Source organism: Antechinus flavipes, chromosome X, assembly GCF_016432865.1.
Source record: "Antechinus flavipes isolate AdamAnt ecotype Samford, QLD, Australia chromosome X, AdamAnt_v2, whole genome shotgun sequence".
Classification (NCBI taxonomy): Eukaryota; Metazoa; Chordata; class Mammalia; order Dasyuromorphia; family Dasyuridae; genus Antechinus; species Antechinus flavipes.
The window spans coordinates 78194531-78210516 of record NC_067404.1 but is presented as its reverse complement, the minus strand read 5'-3'; the positions used below and the strand labels follow the sequence as shown (position 1 = coordinate 78210516).

Below are 15986 nucleotides of genomic sequence, written 5' to 3'. Positions count from 1 at the left end.
ATGAGCCAGTGAAGGCCACTGAGGAGTGGTCAGGAAGCTAGGAGGAAAGCCAGGAGAGAGCAATGTCTGGAAAATCCCAAACAGAGAAATTACTCAGCAGGAAAAGGTGGTGAGCAGTGTCAAGTGGCATGGAGATGTCACAGAGGAGAAGTGATAAGAAAAAACCATTAGATTAGGCAAAAAAAGTCACCAAACCTTGGAGAAACCAGTCTCAATAAAGTAAGGTGGTCAGAAGTCAGCTTTCAAGGGGTTAAAAGCGAGGGAAGAGGAAGAAATGGAGCAAGAGTCTAGTTTGGTTGTGGAAGGAATGAAAGGTTGGACCATGATCAGAACAAATAATAGGGTCAAGGAAGAGTTTAGATTGTTTTAGAAGAATAAAAGCCTGGATTTGTTTGTAGGCATCACGGAATGAGCCAATGAATAGGAATCGTTGAAGATGAGGGAGGGGGGATTTTTAGGGGGCCAATCTATGGAAGGAGCCAAGAGGGGATAGGATCAATGGGATACATGCAGGCCATGGCCTTGAGAAGGGCAACTTCTTCAAATGCTGGAGTAAAGGACAGAAATGGGGATGATGTCAAGGGACTCTGAGAAGCAGAAGAAAGGCAAAGAGGGACTCTATTATCTTAGCCAAGTATGAGGTGAGATCCTCTGCTGAAACGGTCTAGAAGATTCAGAAGTGACTCCCTCTTGCCTCTGGGATAAACTATAAACTCCCATTTCTGGTCTTTCAAACTTTTGACAATCTACCTCGTCTACTTTTGCAGACTCATTGCACGTTACTCCCCTTTGCACATAGTAAAGTCCAGCCACACCAGTCTTTCTTGTTACTGTCAGCCATGACATTTCATCTGCTGTCTCCCTATCTCTGGACAGACTGTGCCTCCTTGCTAGAAGGATCTCCCTTCTCCCCTCTGTCTCTCAGAATCTCGAACTACTCTCAAGGCTCAGGTCAAGTGCCACTTATCGCACCGGCCTTTCATGACTCTCCCTAGCTGCTTTTTATTTCTGTTGTATATAGCTGCTGTGTACTTGTGTGTGTCCATACCGCTCCTCTCTTCCTCCTCCATACTCCTTCCCTCTAGTAGAATGGAAGCTCTCTGAGGGCAGGGACAGCACGATCCCTGCCATACATTAGGAACTTACCGAATGTCCATTGAATGAATGGATGGATTTAAAGCCAGAATCCTCACAAAGCAAAAACCTTTCAGATGATAAATCCATCTATCTAGAAGATATATAAGAAGCTATATCCTTCAGATCATCTAATCCAAAGTTCTTTCTAGAGATCAGAGTTATGGGTCAAGGTTGGGCTCCAACTCCTTCATACAGACCTATTTACAATGATTACTCTAAACACAAAAAAGCACTGGCTTTGGATGTAATGTCCGCGCTAGCTGTCTGGAGGTCCTCCAGAAGGGACTTGGTCTCAGCAGGATAGATACCACAACAATGGTCAAGAATAGAGTCTAGAGTCTTTATTCTGGCCCAGTCTTGATCTTAGTGCAGGAGGCATGAGAGCCGCCACAAAGCTGGTCCAAGATAGAATGTCTCTATTCCAGTCCTTCTAAGCCCTTATCTACCTCACTGTAATACCATCACTACAGTATACTAAGTATGTGTGAACTATAGAACCATTATATCGCCATGCTAAGTACTAAATATATATGTGAATTAGAGAACCATTATCTCATCAGTTCCACAGAGTTAAGTATTGGAGTACTTCTCCAGAGTTCCAGCCCTCTACATTTGGAACTAGACTCAAATCCCAGCCCCATCACTTCGTACCTGTGTGATTTTGGGCCAGTTACTTCTCTGCCCCAGACCTCAAACACCTCAGCTGTAAAATGAGGAGGTTGAGCCATCTGGCTCCTGAGATGCCTTCCAACTGTAGATCTAAGGCCCTATGGCCTATAAACAATTCCAGGTCATTGTGAACCAATGCCCCAACAAATAACAAAAGATGACCTCAAGTGAATGTCTATTCACAATGTAGAAATCATTTTTGTCCATTTTTTTCTCTTAAAGAAATCTCAATTAACCAACACTCACCAATAATACAAGTTGTAATTTGCCCCTTTGGGAATTTTTTCTCCTGGTTTCCAAGTGCAGTGTAGAGATTTCCAGTTATAATTGATACACTGCATTTCCTGGATTTTGGTCTCTGGCTCTCCTGTGAAAAGGAAAAATGAGGAGCTCTTAGAAGGTTGGAAAGACATATTGACAAGTAACTTCAGTAACTCTCTGTAGTCATCCTTCCACCTCACGTAACAAGTAAGATCATCCAAAAATTTTCCAAATTGTTCGTTGAAACACCTTCATTTTAATCCAGGCCCATTACATCTAAAACTTCTGGGGAGATATATATACATATATGCTCTAATCTGTGCCCATACAAAGGCTACTAAGTGCATATCATGCATATTGGACTTTAAAATGTGACATAGCTTAATTTCACCAAAGTACAGGCTCTGGGAGAACATGATTGGTGGGTCTGAGTTTCCAGAAGAATTGAGTGTTGATTTTCCTTCCAGTAAACTTCAGTGCCCTTCAACAAGTGTCCCCTATATCACACAAGTCAGTTTACTCTAATTAGAGAGGCAGTGTGGTAGATGTCAATTCTGCCTCCAACTATGGTGACAAGCTCTGTGATTCCAGGCAAATCACTTAACCTCTCTCTGAACCTCAGTTTTCTTCCTTATAAAATGCTTACCTCAAGAGGCAGCAAGAGTGGCAGCAGGAAGATCTGGGTTCAAATTCTACCTCTGGCACATACTGGCTTTGTAATCCTGGAGAAGTACCTAAATTCTCCCTTAAGTGCTCCAGGCAACTAAACATTTTCAGAGTTGCCTGTCTCAGTGGAAGAATTTGCCAAACCAAGAGTTCCTTAAGCCAATAAAATCTTTATTTCTTATCTCCCTAAGCCATCCCCTACAAAACTGACCTCACTGTCGAGTGTCATATGAAATGCAGAATGTGAATATGAGATTCAGAAATAAATGTATCTGAAGGACTATATCACTGTCCAGCATTAACATTCATTGTACTTCCCAGAAACCATCAGGGTTGGAATAACAAAATGTCTAATGTTCTGCTTTTTCCCTCCTTTTTGGGCCATGTTGTTTCAGAATGAGCTGTCTAAGCTGGAAATGCTGTTCAGGCCTCTGGATTTATCAGCTCTTTAGAAGCTATCTATAGTCTTTATAGAGTACATTCAAGATTACTGGAAGTCTAGGGGGAAAAGCATCCAGGGAATACACTGGGAATGAATGTTTGGTAACTAATAATCAATTTCCAGTAGAGCAGGAGTAGGGAACCTTTTTTATGTCAAGGGCCTTTTGGAGATTTGTAACATCATTCACAGGCCATACAAAATCATCAACTTATAGAACTCAAGCAGTGGGAGGCTGTTGTACCTAGCTTTCAGTTGCTGTTGCTTTAGCAAATGATTTCATGGCTTTCTAAGGTCCACAAGCTAGATGTTCCCCACCCCTGTAAAAGAGTAAAGAGCTTCCTGGAGGTGAAGGGCTAAAATCTAACTCTTGTTACAAGGACCATTTCACCGGGCTGATGTGGTATATTCTGGTTGATTCAAACTTTTAGATAACTGAGAAAAAATTAGATGAATTTATTTCCTTGCAACATTTTCTTGCCTATGACTTCATCATTCTTTGTGCAGAGTGGGTTTATACAAGGCCTAAGAGTCCTAATTCTGAAACAGAGCAGTGACTGCACTGGAGAGTATTAGGGCCCTGCACCATTTTGAAAGCACTGGACCCGGCTGGAAGTCTGTCAACTTTTGATTTTTGTGCATCCCATTTAAATCCCTGGGATAGCCCAAAAGATACCTGTTTATGTCTCTGATATGAACAATAATGACAACTGAGTCGGGATATGGAGATAGGAAACCCATAGGAGAGAGGACTCAGAATGGATGAACTCCCAAGACACTCCCTGGGACTTTGGTTTGGGTTTTTTTTAACTACTAGGAACTTGCTTTGTTGTCATTTCCCTCCTTCCCCTAAAAGTCAAAAACTAGAATAAATCCCAGCTAATAGAGGGCCCCTGGTCAGATAACTTCTATTTAATTGAGGCTTTATATTAAGCCTAATTTTAAAATATAGATTATATGTATTATAATAAAATTGAGAAAGATGAGAGTATGGTATGGAAAGAACATTGGCCTGGGAGTTAAGAGTCGTAACATGAATTATGCCACTGCTTTTATTGTAACTTTGGATGAGTCAATCGCCTTCTCGGGAAAAGGAGATTGGAATCTAAACCGTCAAAGAGTCCCCCTTTCTATGATCCTATGACATCTCTAGATCAGTGGTGTCAAATGTGTGCAGCCCAAACGAGTTTAACATTTAATTGGACTATTTAGCAAAATAAATAAAACACAGATAATGTTAATATGTTATTTTCCAAGCCACTTTGAAGCCTACCAGGATCCTAATTATGATTCCATGGCCCCAGTCTCCAGGTGGATCTGACCCCACTGAAACACAAGATAACAGCAAAAAGTTCTGAAAGCTTAATCAGAAAAGTCAAGGATATTGCTTCTCTAAGAAAAGTGACGTTAGGATCAAGAATGATCATTCTTACAAAGATAGAGTAATGGAGAGGGTATCAAGATCTCCAGGATAATCTCATAAATTCAAGGGAAATCCTTTCCTATCCACTTTGATCCAGCAAGATTTGAACTGAAAGAAAGCTGTCTCCTAACCTTGCAAGGGAATCCAGAAAGAAGTCTGTATCCATTTGCTGTGAACATCTGATCCGTTTGTACAATGGCCCGTCAGGAGTGTTTGGATTTTTGCTTCAACTCCCTGGTTGAGGTCAAAGCCATCTTCATAATTTAACTTCTTAGTAATGATGGTCTAATTTGATTTTTTAAAAAATGACACAGTCAAGCTCTGAAGCATCCTTGGAATAAAGAACCATATTAATAAGGCCCTAGAAATCATTAATATCCTGGACAGCTCCCAATTTCTAAGACACCCTATAGCTGTAGCTAGATGATAGCTATCAAAAGAAGATGTCCCAGACACATTTCTGGCATAGTCCATTCACTACACGGTATGCCAGTCATTGAGAACACATTCAAAAGGCTATAAACCTTTTTATCAGGGGGAAAAATAAGCTTCACGGTGCTCCAGATCTTATAACCCTGATCCTACAAAGGGTATCACCACTTAACAAAGTGTATTCTCTCTAGTCACTATCTACTCAATGTACAAAAGCAGCTATATACATATATATGTGACGAGACATAAATTATATAGATCATAAAAGGCATAAAGATATATAGAGAGAGATAAATGATAAAAAGATATAAAAACAATAATAAATATATAGATGATAGAATATACACATGATAGAGATAGCTAGGTAAAAATATAGATGATATAGATAATTATAGAATAAATATACAGATAACATAGCTACAGATATAGACCCATAAAAGATGTGTATGGACATGTTTGTGGACAAATGACAACTTCAGGCATCACATAAAGAGAAGCCAAACAGTAAGTGCATAAAAAGAGATAGATCTAAGCAGAGTGGCTCACCCTCCTGGGATGGTAATCCTTAGCCTGGAATGACTGAACTACCAGGAGGGTAAAGATCGAGAGTATAACATGCCCCTTTCTCCTCTCCTGCATCCTGCATCTTCCACCTCCCTCCAAAGCCCCCATTTTCATTTCTCTGGCAGGTATGACTAAGTTGCAGGTTCTATTTTCTTACTGAAGTTCCAACCAAGCTCAAAGAAAGCTTTACCATCCATGACACCCTAAGCAACGTCCAGGTCCAAGTCCCTGTAAAGCAGGACAAACTCGATCTGAAATTGGTTCTCAAGAGAACCCTGGCACCTAGAGATTCGGAACCTAAGGGAGCTGGGGAAAACTGCCTGCTGCTGATGGATCACAGATCCTTTTAGCTGGACTCCAACTTGGGGCTGGGTTTTGTCACAGCATGCAGTATTTAATAACCAGTAATGAGCTAGTGGAGAGAAGGCTGACTCAGAGGCAGATAGCCTCCATACAAAGGCCACATCTGCAAACTACTAAAGCTATGACTATGGGGCAGTTATTACATAGTGAATATTCCCAACATCACAAGAAAATGGACAGGAGGACTCTATTTCCCATCATAGTAACAACTAGAACCCACAAGCAGAGACGTGATTTTCTTACCTCCCAGTCTTCACTATCAACGTTCCGATATCTTAATTCATATTGTACTGTACAGTGCTGGAACATGCCCAACGTTAGAGGGGGTTGCCATTGCAAATTCAGGTGACCTAAAAAGCCAGGATCCACAATCTTCAGATTATGAGGAGGATCCACTGAAAGACAAAGAGAGTCAGTGGCGACAGCCCCTGCTACCTTTGGGGAAGCCCTCTGAACTTTGGGGTGCCTGCTAGGTATGAATGCAGATGTTTCTTTTGGACAACCCACAAAAAGGGCTAAGTTTCTTCCCTAAAAAGGAATAACTTATTGATGACAGGACTCTTACATTGATAAAAAAAAATACTAGGGGGGCTTTTCAGGAGGGTTCAAATTTTCCTCTAGATGTGATTTGGATTCAACTATTCAGGAGAATAACAATTGTTCTGAGATAGCTTCTGAGGGACAACTTTGCCCTGGCAAGTGCCCATCATTCAGCGTATCAGCATATGGCATCTTCAGGTGCTCTTAGCCATGAACTCCACTGTAACCATCTTCTTGAGTGCTGCAGGACAGAAATGCTTAGAAAAGTATCAACATTTCACAAGGAAGAAAAGCACATGAAAACTATAAGAGCTACCATATTGAGTGTTGACCACCTAACCCATCCAACACCAGGAGTGTGGCTCTGGCAATAGCCCGTCAGCCAATAAGGAGTTCGACTGCACTGACTGTGGGCATACACTAAGCCCACTATGGTGGTCGTGTTGGGGAAGTGGGAAACAGGGCTGGGTGCATCGAAGTATAAGTTGGCAATTCCCATCCAGCTAGAAAAGCCTCATTAAGCTACAGGTAACATTCTCAGATATGTTCTAGATCATATATTAATCAGTCCTCAGCTTCTACGTGCTGGGCTCTGGGATCCTTCCATCCCCTGGGGGAAAACCCTCGTGTAAAATATCATAATCAATCAAAATAATTGAGAGGACCTCAGTTTTCCTGTTCACCTGCATCAAACATCATGGCTCATTTGAGAGGCCTTTCCAAGGTAGCCTGGGCAGTCACTGAACATTCAGGAAAACTGAGTTCCTCTCATTGATTTTGACTGATTATGATGTTTTGCACGAGGGTTTTCCCTCAGAGGATGGAGGGATCCCAGAGCCCACCAGCTCATGTGCTGGGATTCAGAAAGAAATAATTTTGATATCCAAGTTATAACCGGATGGAGATGATTCCAATCTCAGCAGCTCTCTCCCTCTATTTAATTGATGAGGAATTGAGCACAGTAGAGTAGACGGGAAGTCAGGTGACCTAGGGGCTCTGCTCAGCTCGGCCACGTTTTAGCTTTGGCAAGTCATTTCTGCTCTCTGGGTATCAGTTTCCTGACGAGTCATAAGAGGAAATTGGATTAGATTAGATGGTGTCTGAGGTTCTTTCCAACCCCGTGACTGAGTCCAACTGGAGAGTGTTTTTATTGCAGAATAGCAGGGTGATATTCAAGCCTGTTATCATTTGAAGGTACAAGAGGGGAATTTTGAGTGAGGAAATCGAGTTTTCCCCTTCACAAAATGAATGCAAATGACTTGTTTCTCTTCCAGCAAAAGCCACAAAATAACTTTCTTTCAAAATTGCCTCATAAAACTAATTCTCTTCATTCCCAGGGGCCTCCTTAAAGTTCTTCTCACCATATTTTGTTTGGGTTTTTGGTTTTTATAGAAAAACTTGACTCTCCTTCAGAACCCTCTTCCTGTCCATCCCAGTTGCTGCCAGGTTTTTCATGAAAGAGTTCAGCTGGGTTTGCTTGTTTGTTTATTTTTGCTGAGAGAGCTGTGCCCTGGCTTGGTGCCGGGTATAATCTGAAGCCTTTAAGGCAAAGAGAGAGCAGATGCCATGCTCTCCTGAAACGTACTGTTAGCATTAACCAGCAGATGGCACTTGGGCCATTCACCCCAAATGACAGAAGCAGGGGGGAATGGTTCTGAGAGTCAATTGGTCCTAAGCAGAATTCTGAGAAAGTGAGACATTATGGTTAATTCGTGTTTCTGACTACATGAGGCTCCAAACAATGCCTAAATATAGCTCCCATTACTGGGAAGCTAGAGGAAGTCTAGCTCCCATAGCTCAGGGAGGAGAAGGCAGTGGTCTTAACAGCTGGCAAGTCCAGAGAATCCCAGAATCTCTCAGAGTGAAGGGACCAGTTCAACCCCTACTTGACTAGGGAGACCAGGTGGTACCGTGTGGAGCGGTGCTGCCGAGCAGCAATCGAGGATTATCAGATTCGGAGATGGAAGAGAACTTGGAAGCCAGCTCATCAATTCCCCCATTTTGCATTTGAGGAAACAGATCGGGAGGCTGTTTCCAAGCTCACATTGGTAATGACAGAGGCCACATTTGAACCCAAGTCCCCTGACTCCAAGCCAGCACTCTTTCTGCTGTACCAAACTCAGATCTCAGCATGGTCATAGACACTTTTCCTGTTGACCCAATTTCCTCCTCCTTGAAACAAAAAAGGTGGAAGAGATGGCACCTAAGGGTCCTTTAGTTCTCAGGCTCATGCTCCTTTGGAATTTGCTTTATGATACCAATGACAAGTAAGTATTCAGCCTCTAGACCCATTTTAACCTCCCCCATCCCCATCATCAAAAAGACAAAGAAGGCCACATTGTGCCGTTCTCCTGCATCGAGCAGCATGATCCATTTGGGAGGCCTCTTTCCCTTTCCAAGCTAGCCCGGGTATTCACTGAACATTCAGGAAAACTGAGTTCCTCTCATTTATTTTGATTGATTATGATATTTTGCACAAGGGTTTTCCCCCAGAGGATGGAGAGAAAATAAAGGCCTGTTAATTGGAAAAATGAAGTCAAATTAGGTTTAAAAATAAAGCTCGGCTGAGTTTCCACCATAAAGACCAGAACAAAATAAGTCAGTGTAAATAGAATGGGATCTCGGTCATTCCCTCAGAGGCTCAATCAGTTAAGTGCTTCCTTTAAGAACACTGGGTACTCCTTGTGCAGGGACTATGTTTTGTCTTTCTTTGTTTTCCAAGTTCTTGGTCTGGCCAGTTGGTTAATGAATAACTATCTGGTGAGCCCCTGCTACATTGCAGGCACTGATGTAGGTGCTTCAGAGGCAAAGAAAGACAAGAGCCAATGGGGAAGACAATATCTAAATAACTATACACATACAATACTAAGAACAGCTAACATTTATACGACACCTACTATGTGCCAGGCAGCGCACTAACCACTTTATAAATATCATCTCATTTCATCCTGCGACAGCCCTACAAGAGAGGGGCTATTATTCACCCTCATTTTCCTGATGAGGAAACAGAGGCAGACAGAAGGCAAGTCACGTAGTTAGTAAGTGTCTGAGGCCAGGTTTTCCTGATTCCAGAGCCAGGGCTCTCTCCAGTGTGCCAACTGGAAGACATTCAGAGAGGGAAAGGCATCAGCAGCTAGAGAGATGGAGGTGGGTGGTATCCTTGTCTCCTGTGGCCACAGTACGAAATCAATAAATGTTTGCTGTAAAGGTGGCCTGGCCTTCCCTCACCCCACACTTCCATAACATGGGCCCTACTGAGGACCCACTTTTAAAAGCTCACAGAAACCCTTGATCTCTGCCTCTGCCTGCCTTGTCTCGCCTTCCTTCTGGAGTTCAGCCCACTATACTTTCCTGCACCTGTCTTACCTAGTTGTGGATGCCCATCAGCCATCACTGTAATTTACCAAATTCTACCCCGACCCACTGGGTTATAGCTGGGGAAGGCAGAGGTCCTCCTCTGACAGTTGCTGCCCAGCAAAACAAGAAGGTCATCGAGCTTTGTTCTTGGGTGGGGGGAGATCTTTAATCCAAAATGGGGAACAAATGGCCAAGAACAAGACTTTCGGCAGGAACGTGCCTTTGGACAAATGATCTCCAGGCCCATTTGAAAGAAGCCTCCTAATGGCTGGGTAAATTGTGGTATATGAATGTTATGGAATATTATTGTTCTGTAAGAAATGACCAGCAGGATGAATACAGAGAGGACTGGCGAGACTTACATGAACTGATGCTGAGTGAAATGAGCAGAACCAGGAGATCATTATACACTTCGACAACGATATTGTATGAGGACATATTTTGATGGAAGTGGATTTCTTTGACAAAGAGACCTAACTGAGTTTCAATTGATAAATGACGGACATAAGCAGCTACACCCAAAGAACGAACACTGGGAAAAGAATGTGAACTATCTGCATTTTAGTTTTTCTTCCCGGGTTATTTATACCTTCTGAATCCAATTCTCCCTATGCAACAAGAGAACTGTTCAGTTCTGCAAACATATATTGTATCTAGGATATACTGCATCATATCTAACATATATAGGACTGCTTGCCATCTAGGGGAGGGGGTGGAGGGAGGGAGGGGAAAAAAAATCGGAACAGAAACGAGTGTCAATATAAAGTAATTATTAAATAAAAATTAAAAAAAAAAAAAAAAAAGAAAGAAGCCTCCTTCAGAAATTCAGCTGGGGCATGTAGCACACTAGAAACATCTAGTCACTCCCCTCCATATGAAGCTGAGACTGAAAGGTGAACTTGCTAGAGCGGCCAACTTACCTGTCATATGCCTGGAGGAGGAATAGCTGTGTCCCAGCATCATCAAAAGGAAAGAAAGATAGACCCATTTGGGATATCTCAGCTTCTGGTGCATTTCTCCAGGGTCTAATAGCAGGCAAGTGGCAGTCTGGGGGAGGAAAATACCATTTTAGAGGCCAGGAGATACACATCTGTTATGGTCTCATTGAACACAACCTGTTGGGTTAAAAGTAATCGGTTCCTCACAACATCTTTTGGTGACCATCAATAATAAGAGAGAGTCTGAATATAAAGAAAAGAACAAGGAGGAATCCTACAATAAGAAAGACAAAGGTGGAGGGGGCCAGACCTATGATGTCCTTGTACAGAGCTCTCCTCGACATGCAAACTCCTTCCACTTCCCTGTATCAGAGATCCAACGCTGACCTGGGTCACCCACCCTGCCTCCTAAGGCACATATCTAAACAGCCATTCTTCTGTACCTTAAAGGGCTTGACACCTCAGATCTCATCTGAGCCTTCCAATAGTCTTTTGGGGGTTATCATTCCCATTTTATAAACTGAAATCTTAATTGGAAATAGATATAATAAATCACCAATTAACTAACACAAGTTGACAAACTAAAAAGTGCTAACTGTGGTCATTCCTCGTTGCATATTCCCTAAGCAGGAAACCCTCCTAGAACATCTTTGGGGCAGGGGCAGCTCTTCGGATCAGGCGACCAGAGATAGTCGATAACATTTAAAACATGTTTCAAAATAAGGTCTAGCTTGGGAGTGCTAACCCCCCCTACCCCGGCCACGCCACTTACCTAAGGAAATGCCAATTTGGCTTGCCCAAACTCCCGAGGTGACTTCCCCTCCAGACTTACTCAGGGAGCACTCTCTACTCAGCTGTCCCCAAATCTCCTTCTATGTGGACAAATCTTCTTATGGCCCCACTTCTCCTTCTCGTCCTCCTCCTCGGCCTCAGCACATTTCCAAATGTTCAGTTGTCTGACTTGGCTAGCTTTTGTGGGGACATGGATTTTTCCTGGGTATTATAACCTCTTTCCTGCTCCCTTTATTATGTTACAGTATGAGTCACAGCAAAACTGGTACTGGGGAAACCACCTATGATTCACTAAGTGGGTCTCTATTTGTCATCTAAGAAAAAGATAATACTGGACTTACTTTGCAATAGAGATGTTCCCTCCCTCAACCCCCCTTTACACCCTAACCCTAATATACACATCCACATAAACAACATCTGACTTTGATTTATAACATGCTTTTAAAAGAACTTGTCCTCTGCCTCCTCCCTCTATCTACGTAACCCTTCCTGAGCCTCTGGTCTGGTCCACTCATTGTGTTAAATACCAGACCACAAGAGCTGGTCTATTCCATTTCAGCAGAATCCTTTAAACTACTTCAACAACTATATTCACATCTTGCTGGATGGGGAGAGGGATTATGGGAAGGGAGCCTGCCAAGTAGTATGTTTGGGACAATAAGTAACCCAATGAAACCTGCCAATATGGGGACCGTGACCTGATCAAATGAGATCATGTTTGTAAAGTACTCAGCACAGAACCTGGCACATAATAGGTGCTTAATAAACGTTTGTCCCTCTCCCTTTCCTCCTTCCCCCTGACCATTTCTGTCAAATAAATGTGACTTTTGCCCTAGCCTCACTTCAGATTTTAGGGTACAGACACTAGGTCTCCCACTCAGACTGGATTCTGTTTAACTCCTTCCTGCTGTGTTTGAATCTTTTCCATTTAGTCTCCTGACCTCTAGGCCAGTGGAAATTATGTTCCTCATTTATTTCATGATTCAGATGATCACTTGGGCTTTTATTCATTAAGACAAACATAAGCCTGTTTTTTATGAGTAAACAAAGGAGATAGTCACCAAAAGTTTAAGGATGGAAGGATGTCAGGAAAGAGAAACTGATTAAGAATGTCTCTTAAGGGAGGGAGGGAGGGAAAAAAAATCGGAACAGAAACGAGTGTCAATATAAAGTAATTATTAAATAAAAATTAAATTAAAAAAAAAAAAAGAATGTCTCTTAAGCAAGCCAGGCTCCTGCAGCAGCATCTGAATCGACTACAGGTATTGTGCTGTTGTCTTTTTTAAAGCAGCAAATAAATCTTCATGACAAACGATTATTTCCAAGAACATGACGGATGGGTTTTTCATACTATCACTGAAGCGGTTTTTGAAAACTACATACAAATGTGATGGAAATGTCATAATTGGTGCCTTTTGATGGAAATATTTTCATTACTGTGAAACTTTCATTTTTCGTTCCCATCATTTGAGACATCGAAACCCAACAGTGTCAATGAGTGAAATAGGGGGCTCGGGGAGGAGAGATTCAAAAGGCACAAATGTGATCTACAGCCAATGAGATGAGGGATTAAGTGTTTCATCGTAAATAGTGATGGTCGAAGAAACCTTGAGTTCTAGGCTTGGCTTTCTTGGGCAAATCACATCAGTTTTGGGAAGCCTCCACCTGAAAATGAGGGACTCTAGAAGATAGGTACTGGTCCCTTCCTATCCTAAGCCTACAGTACCACTACAATATAAATTATAAATGAAGTTTAGTTTAATGAAACATTAGTTAAATGAAACACTGTAAAAATGGAATGGTCAATCTGAGCTGGCCCAGCACTATGGGACTGACAGATGTGGCTGCTGTGTTGTCTAGAGTTACTTCATTTTATTACGAGGGAAGGCTCACAAATTGACAGAGGGGAAGGGAGAGGAGCACAGGAATGTGGAAATGATTAAGATGGAAAAACAAAAGGCTTCAAAAAAACTCAAATTTTAAAAAAAATGTGAGCTTTGATTCTTGGAACAAACAGTGCTAAAATTTCTAAAGGTTCTTCATAAGCAATTTGGACTGGAATTAACAAGAACTTTGATTTTGTTGTTTTTTTTTTTTTTTTTTTTTTTGGTTTGGACCAAGGCTTTCTTTGGCACAGGAAACTTCCACTATAGAAACACCCTGCACCCATGTCGATCAGCAAGTTGTTGTCAGCGCAGAGTCCTAAAGAGTTGTGCAGCAAAGGACCACGTGAAGACTCAATTCCTTAAGCCAGAGGTGAGGAGTGAGGAGAAGGGATCCTATATCTGACACTGTTACCTCAAATTCAAAGCCTCAGTTTCCTCATATGTAAGAAATGAAGTCATGGAAGCAGTATTATCTATATTTCAAGGTAACAGAAAAGTCAAATGACATAATGTTTATGTAAGCCTGTGTCAGGACCAAACAAAACACTGGGAAAAAAACATAGCCATAGAGATACTTTCCCAGGAGTCCTTGGTCATTGAGATCATGAACTAAGAATTTAGGAGGCTATTTACTCTTCATTAAGAATTTGGAATAGAAGAAGGAAGCCATGACGAAGAGGATGGCAGCTGTGGTCCCCTCCATTTTGATGAACTTTAGCAGAAACATGCATTTAGCAGCAGATTTGAGCCTTTCTACTCTCCCCTCAAAAGATTTTGAAAGAAGAGGCTGTTGCATCTGTGACCCTGATCAGCGACGAGGGCAAGATGGGAGAAAATGAGAACACTGAACATTGCAGACTACGCTGGGGTGACATGACCCCTGCTGTCCCCCAAGACAAATTCCTCTTCTTGTGACTGAGATCTCATTGCCCCATTCGTACAGAGTTTTGGCTTTACCCATTTTTAGTGAGTGGAATGAGTTAACAAAGAAAAGCAAGGAGTGTTTAAGAGAGAAGGTCAAGTTGGAATCCCAGCAGGGAAATATCTAACTCTTGGATTTCCTAGCAGGAACAGTAGAGAGAAAGAAAAGGCAAGAGAGCTATCATCTGAAGTCATCATAGTCCCAGACTAGTGTCAGTAGTGAGCTCTTTGAGAGAGACAGGAGTGCCCTTTGGGAAGCCATAAGCAGTATACCCCTATTTTCCTGGGCATATATTTCCCCTGGACTATTGTTAGCAAGCCAGAAATCCAAGATAAAGCTTTGTACATTTTAAAGGTCCCCATAAATGTAATCCACTACTATTAATTTGACATTACAACAGCAGCACATTTTAGTGGAGGAAGTTTGGTGGAGGATGATTTTCCAAAGTAATGTCCTCTGGCCCCCAGGTCATACTACCATTCCAAGTAGCCCTGAGTGTCTTCTTGGGAATATATTTCTCCTCTTCACTTTTCTTCTCTTTTTTCCTTTCTTTTTCCTCTGGGAAGTCATCTTCATGTCCTTCCACATCTTATTTCAAGATGTCACTCCAGAGGATAACACCTAGTACTTGACTTCCAGAATCTGAAATTTGGCTTCCATACCACGCAACTAAACAATTGAACTATCTGTGAGCTGTTTCCACTCAATCCAACAAACGCTTGCCAAATGCAATGTCTGATGCCAGCTGCTGGGGGACCTACCCAGATGAAAAGTGGCCCAGTCCCTTCTCTCATTGACTTTGCAATCTCTTTGTGCCTACCTATGCGTCAGGATGTATCTCTATCTACTTAGTATCCTTAGTATCTCTTTGATCTACTGACTCTCCACCTCCTTCTCACCCTCTCCCTCCCCTACAATGACACTACAATGATCCTTCAAAAACCCTTTCCTTGATCCTGACGTTCCTGTAAGCTTTTCTCCTCTCTCTCTCTTCCCATTCCCCACGGAATTCCTACAGTCACTGTCTCTACTTCCCTCCCGACTCACTTCTCACCCCCTTGAAATCTGGCTTCTGACGCCGCCACTCTTGTGAAATTGTTTTCGTGGATCCCAATGATTTCAACCTCTAAATCCTCAGTAACCATCCTTCTAGATCTTCCTACAACGTTGGACACTATCAAGCACCAGTCTTCCCCAAGCTCTCCCACCAACAGCAGTGTTTCCTCTATCTCTTCCTTCTGTACCCTCTTTCCTCATGATTATATCTGTTCCCTTGGCTTCAACTATCAACTCTCCCCAGTTGATTCCCAAATCAGGCACTGAACCCTATTTTCTCTCCTGAGCTCCAAATCCACATCTCTGTCTATCAAGACATAGGCTTACATAAACATTATGTCACTTGTCCACTTGTATAGCCCATCGCCATCTCAAAGTCAACCCTTCTAAACCTGTCCCTCCTACATACTTCCCGTTGCTCCTGATAGCACCATTCTGCTTCCAGTTACCCAGGTTTAACACATTGGACTCATTCTGGCCTTTTCCCTGTCTATCATAAATCTCTGCACATATGCTGTCATCACCACAGTTCAGCCCTTCA

At 42.3% G+C, this 15986-nt stretch overlaps 1 protein-coding gene across 1 annotated transcript in view; it reads right to left on the bottom strand.

Annotated features, from left to right (window-relative positions):
• The window catches only part of IL13RA2 (interleukin 13 receptor subunit alpha 2), a 46199-nt gene that overhangs the window by 18853 nt on the left and 11360 nt on the right, over nucleotides 1-15986 (bottom strand). The window contains exons 3-6 of the mRNA XM_051968311.1: nucleotides 10772-10898; nucleotides 6198-6349; nucleotides 4727-4880; nucleotides 2053-2173 (exon numbers count right to left, since the gene is read on the bottom strand). Coding sequence (XP_051824271.1) covers nucleotides 2053-2173; nucleotides 4727-4880; nucleotides 6198-6349; nucleotides 10772-10898 — 554 coding nt within the window. The remainder of the gene's footprint in view (nucleotides 1-2052; nucleotides 2174-4726; nucleotides 4881-6197; nucleotides 6350-10771; nucleotides 10899-15986) is intronic.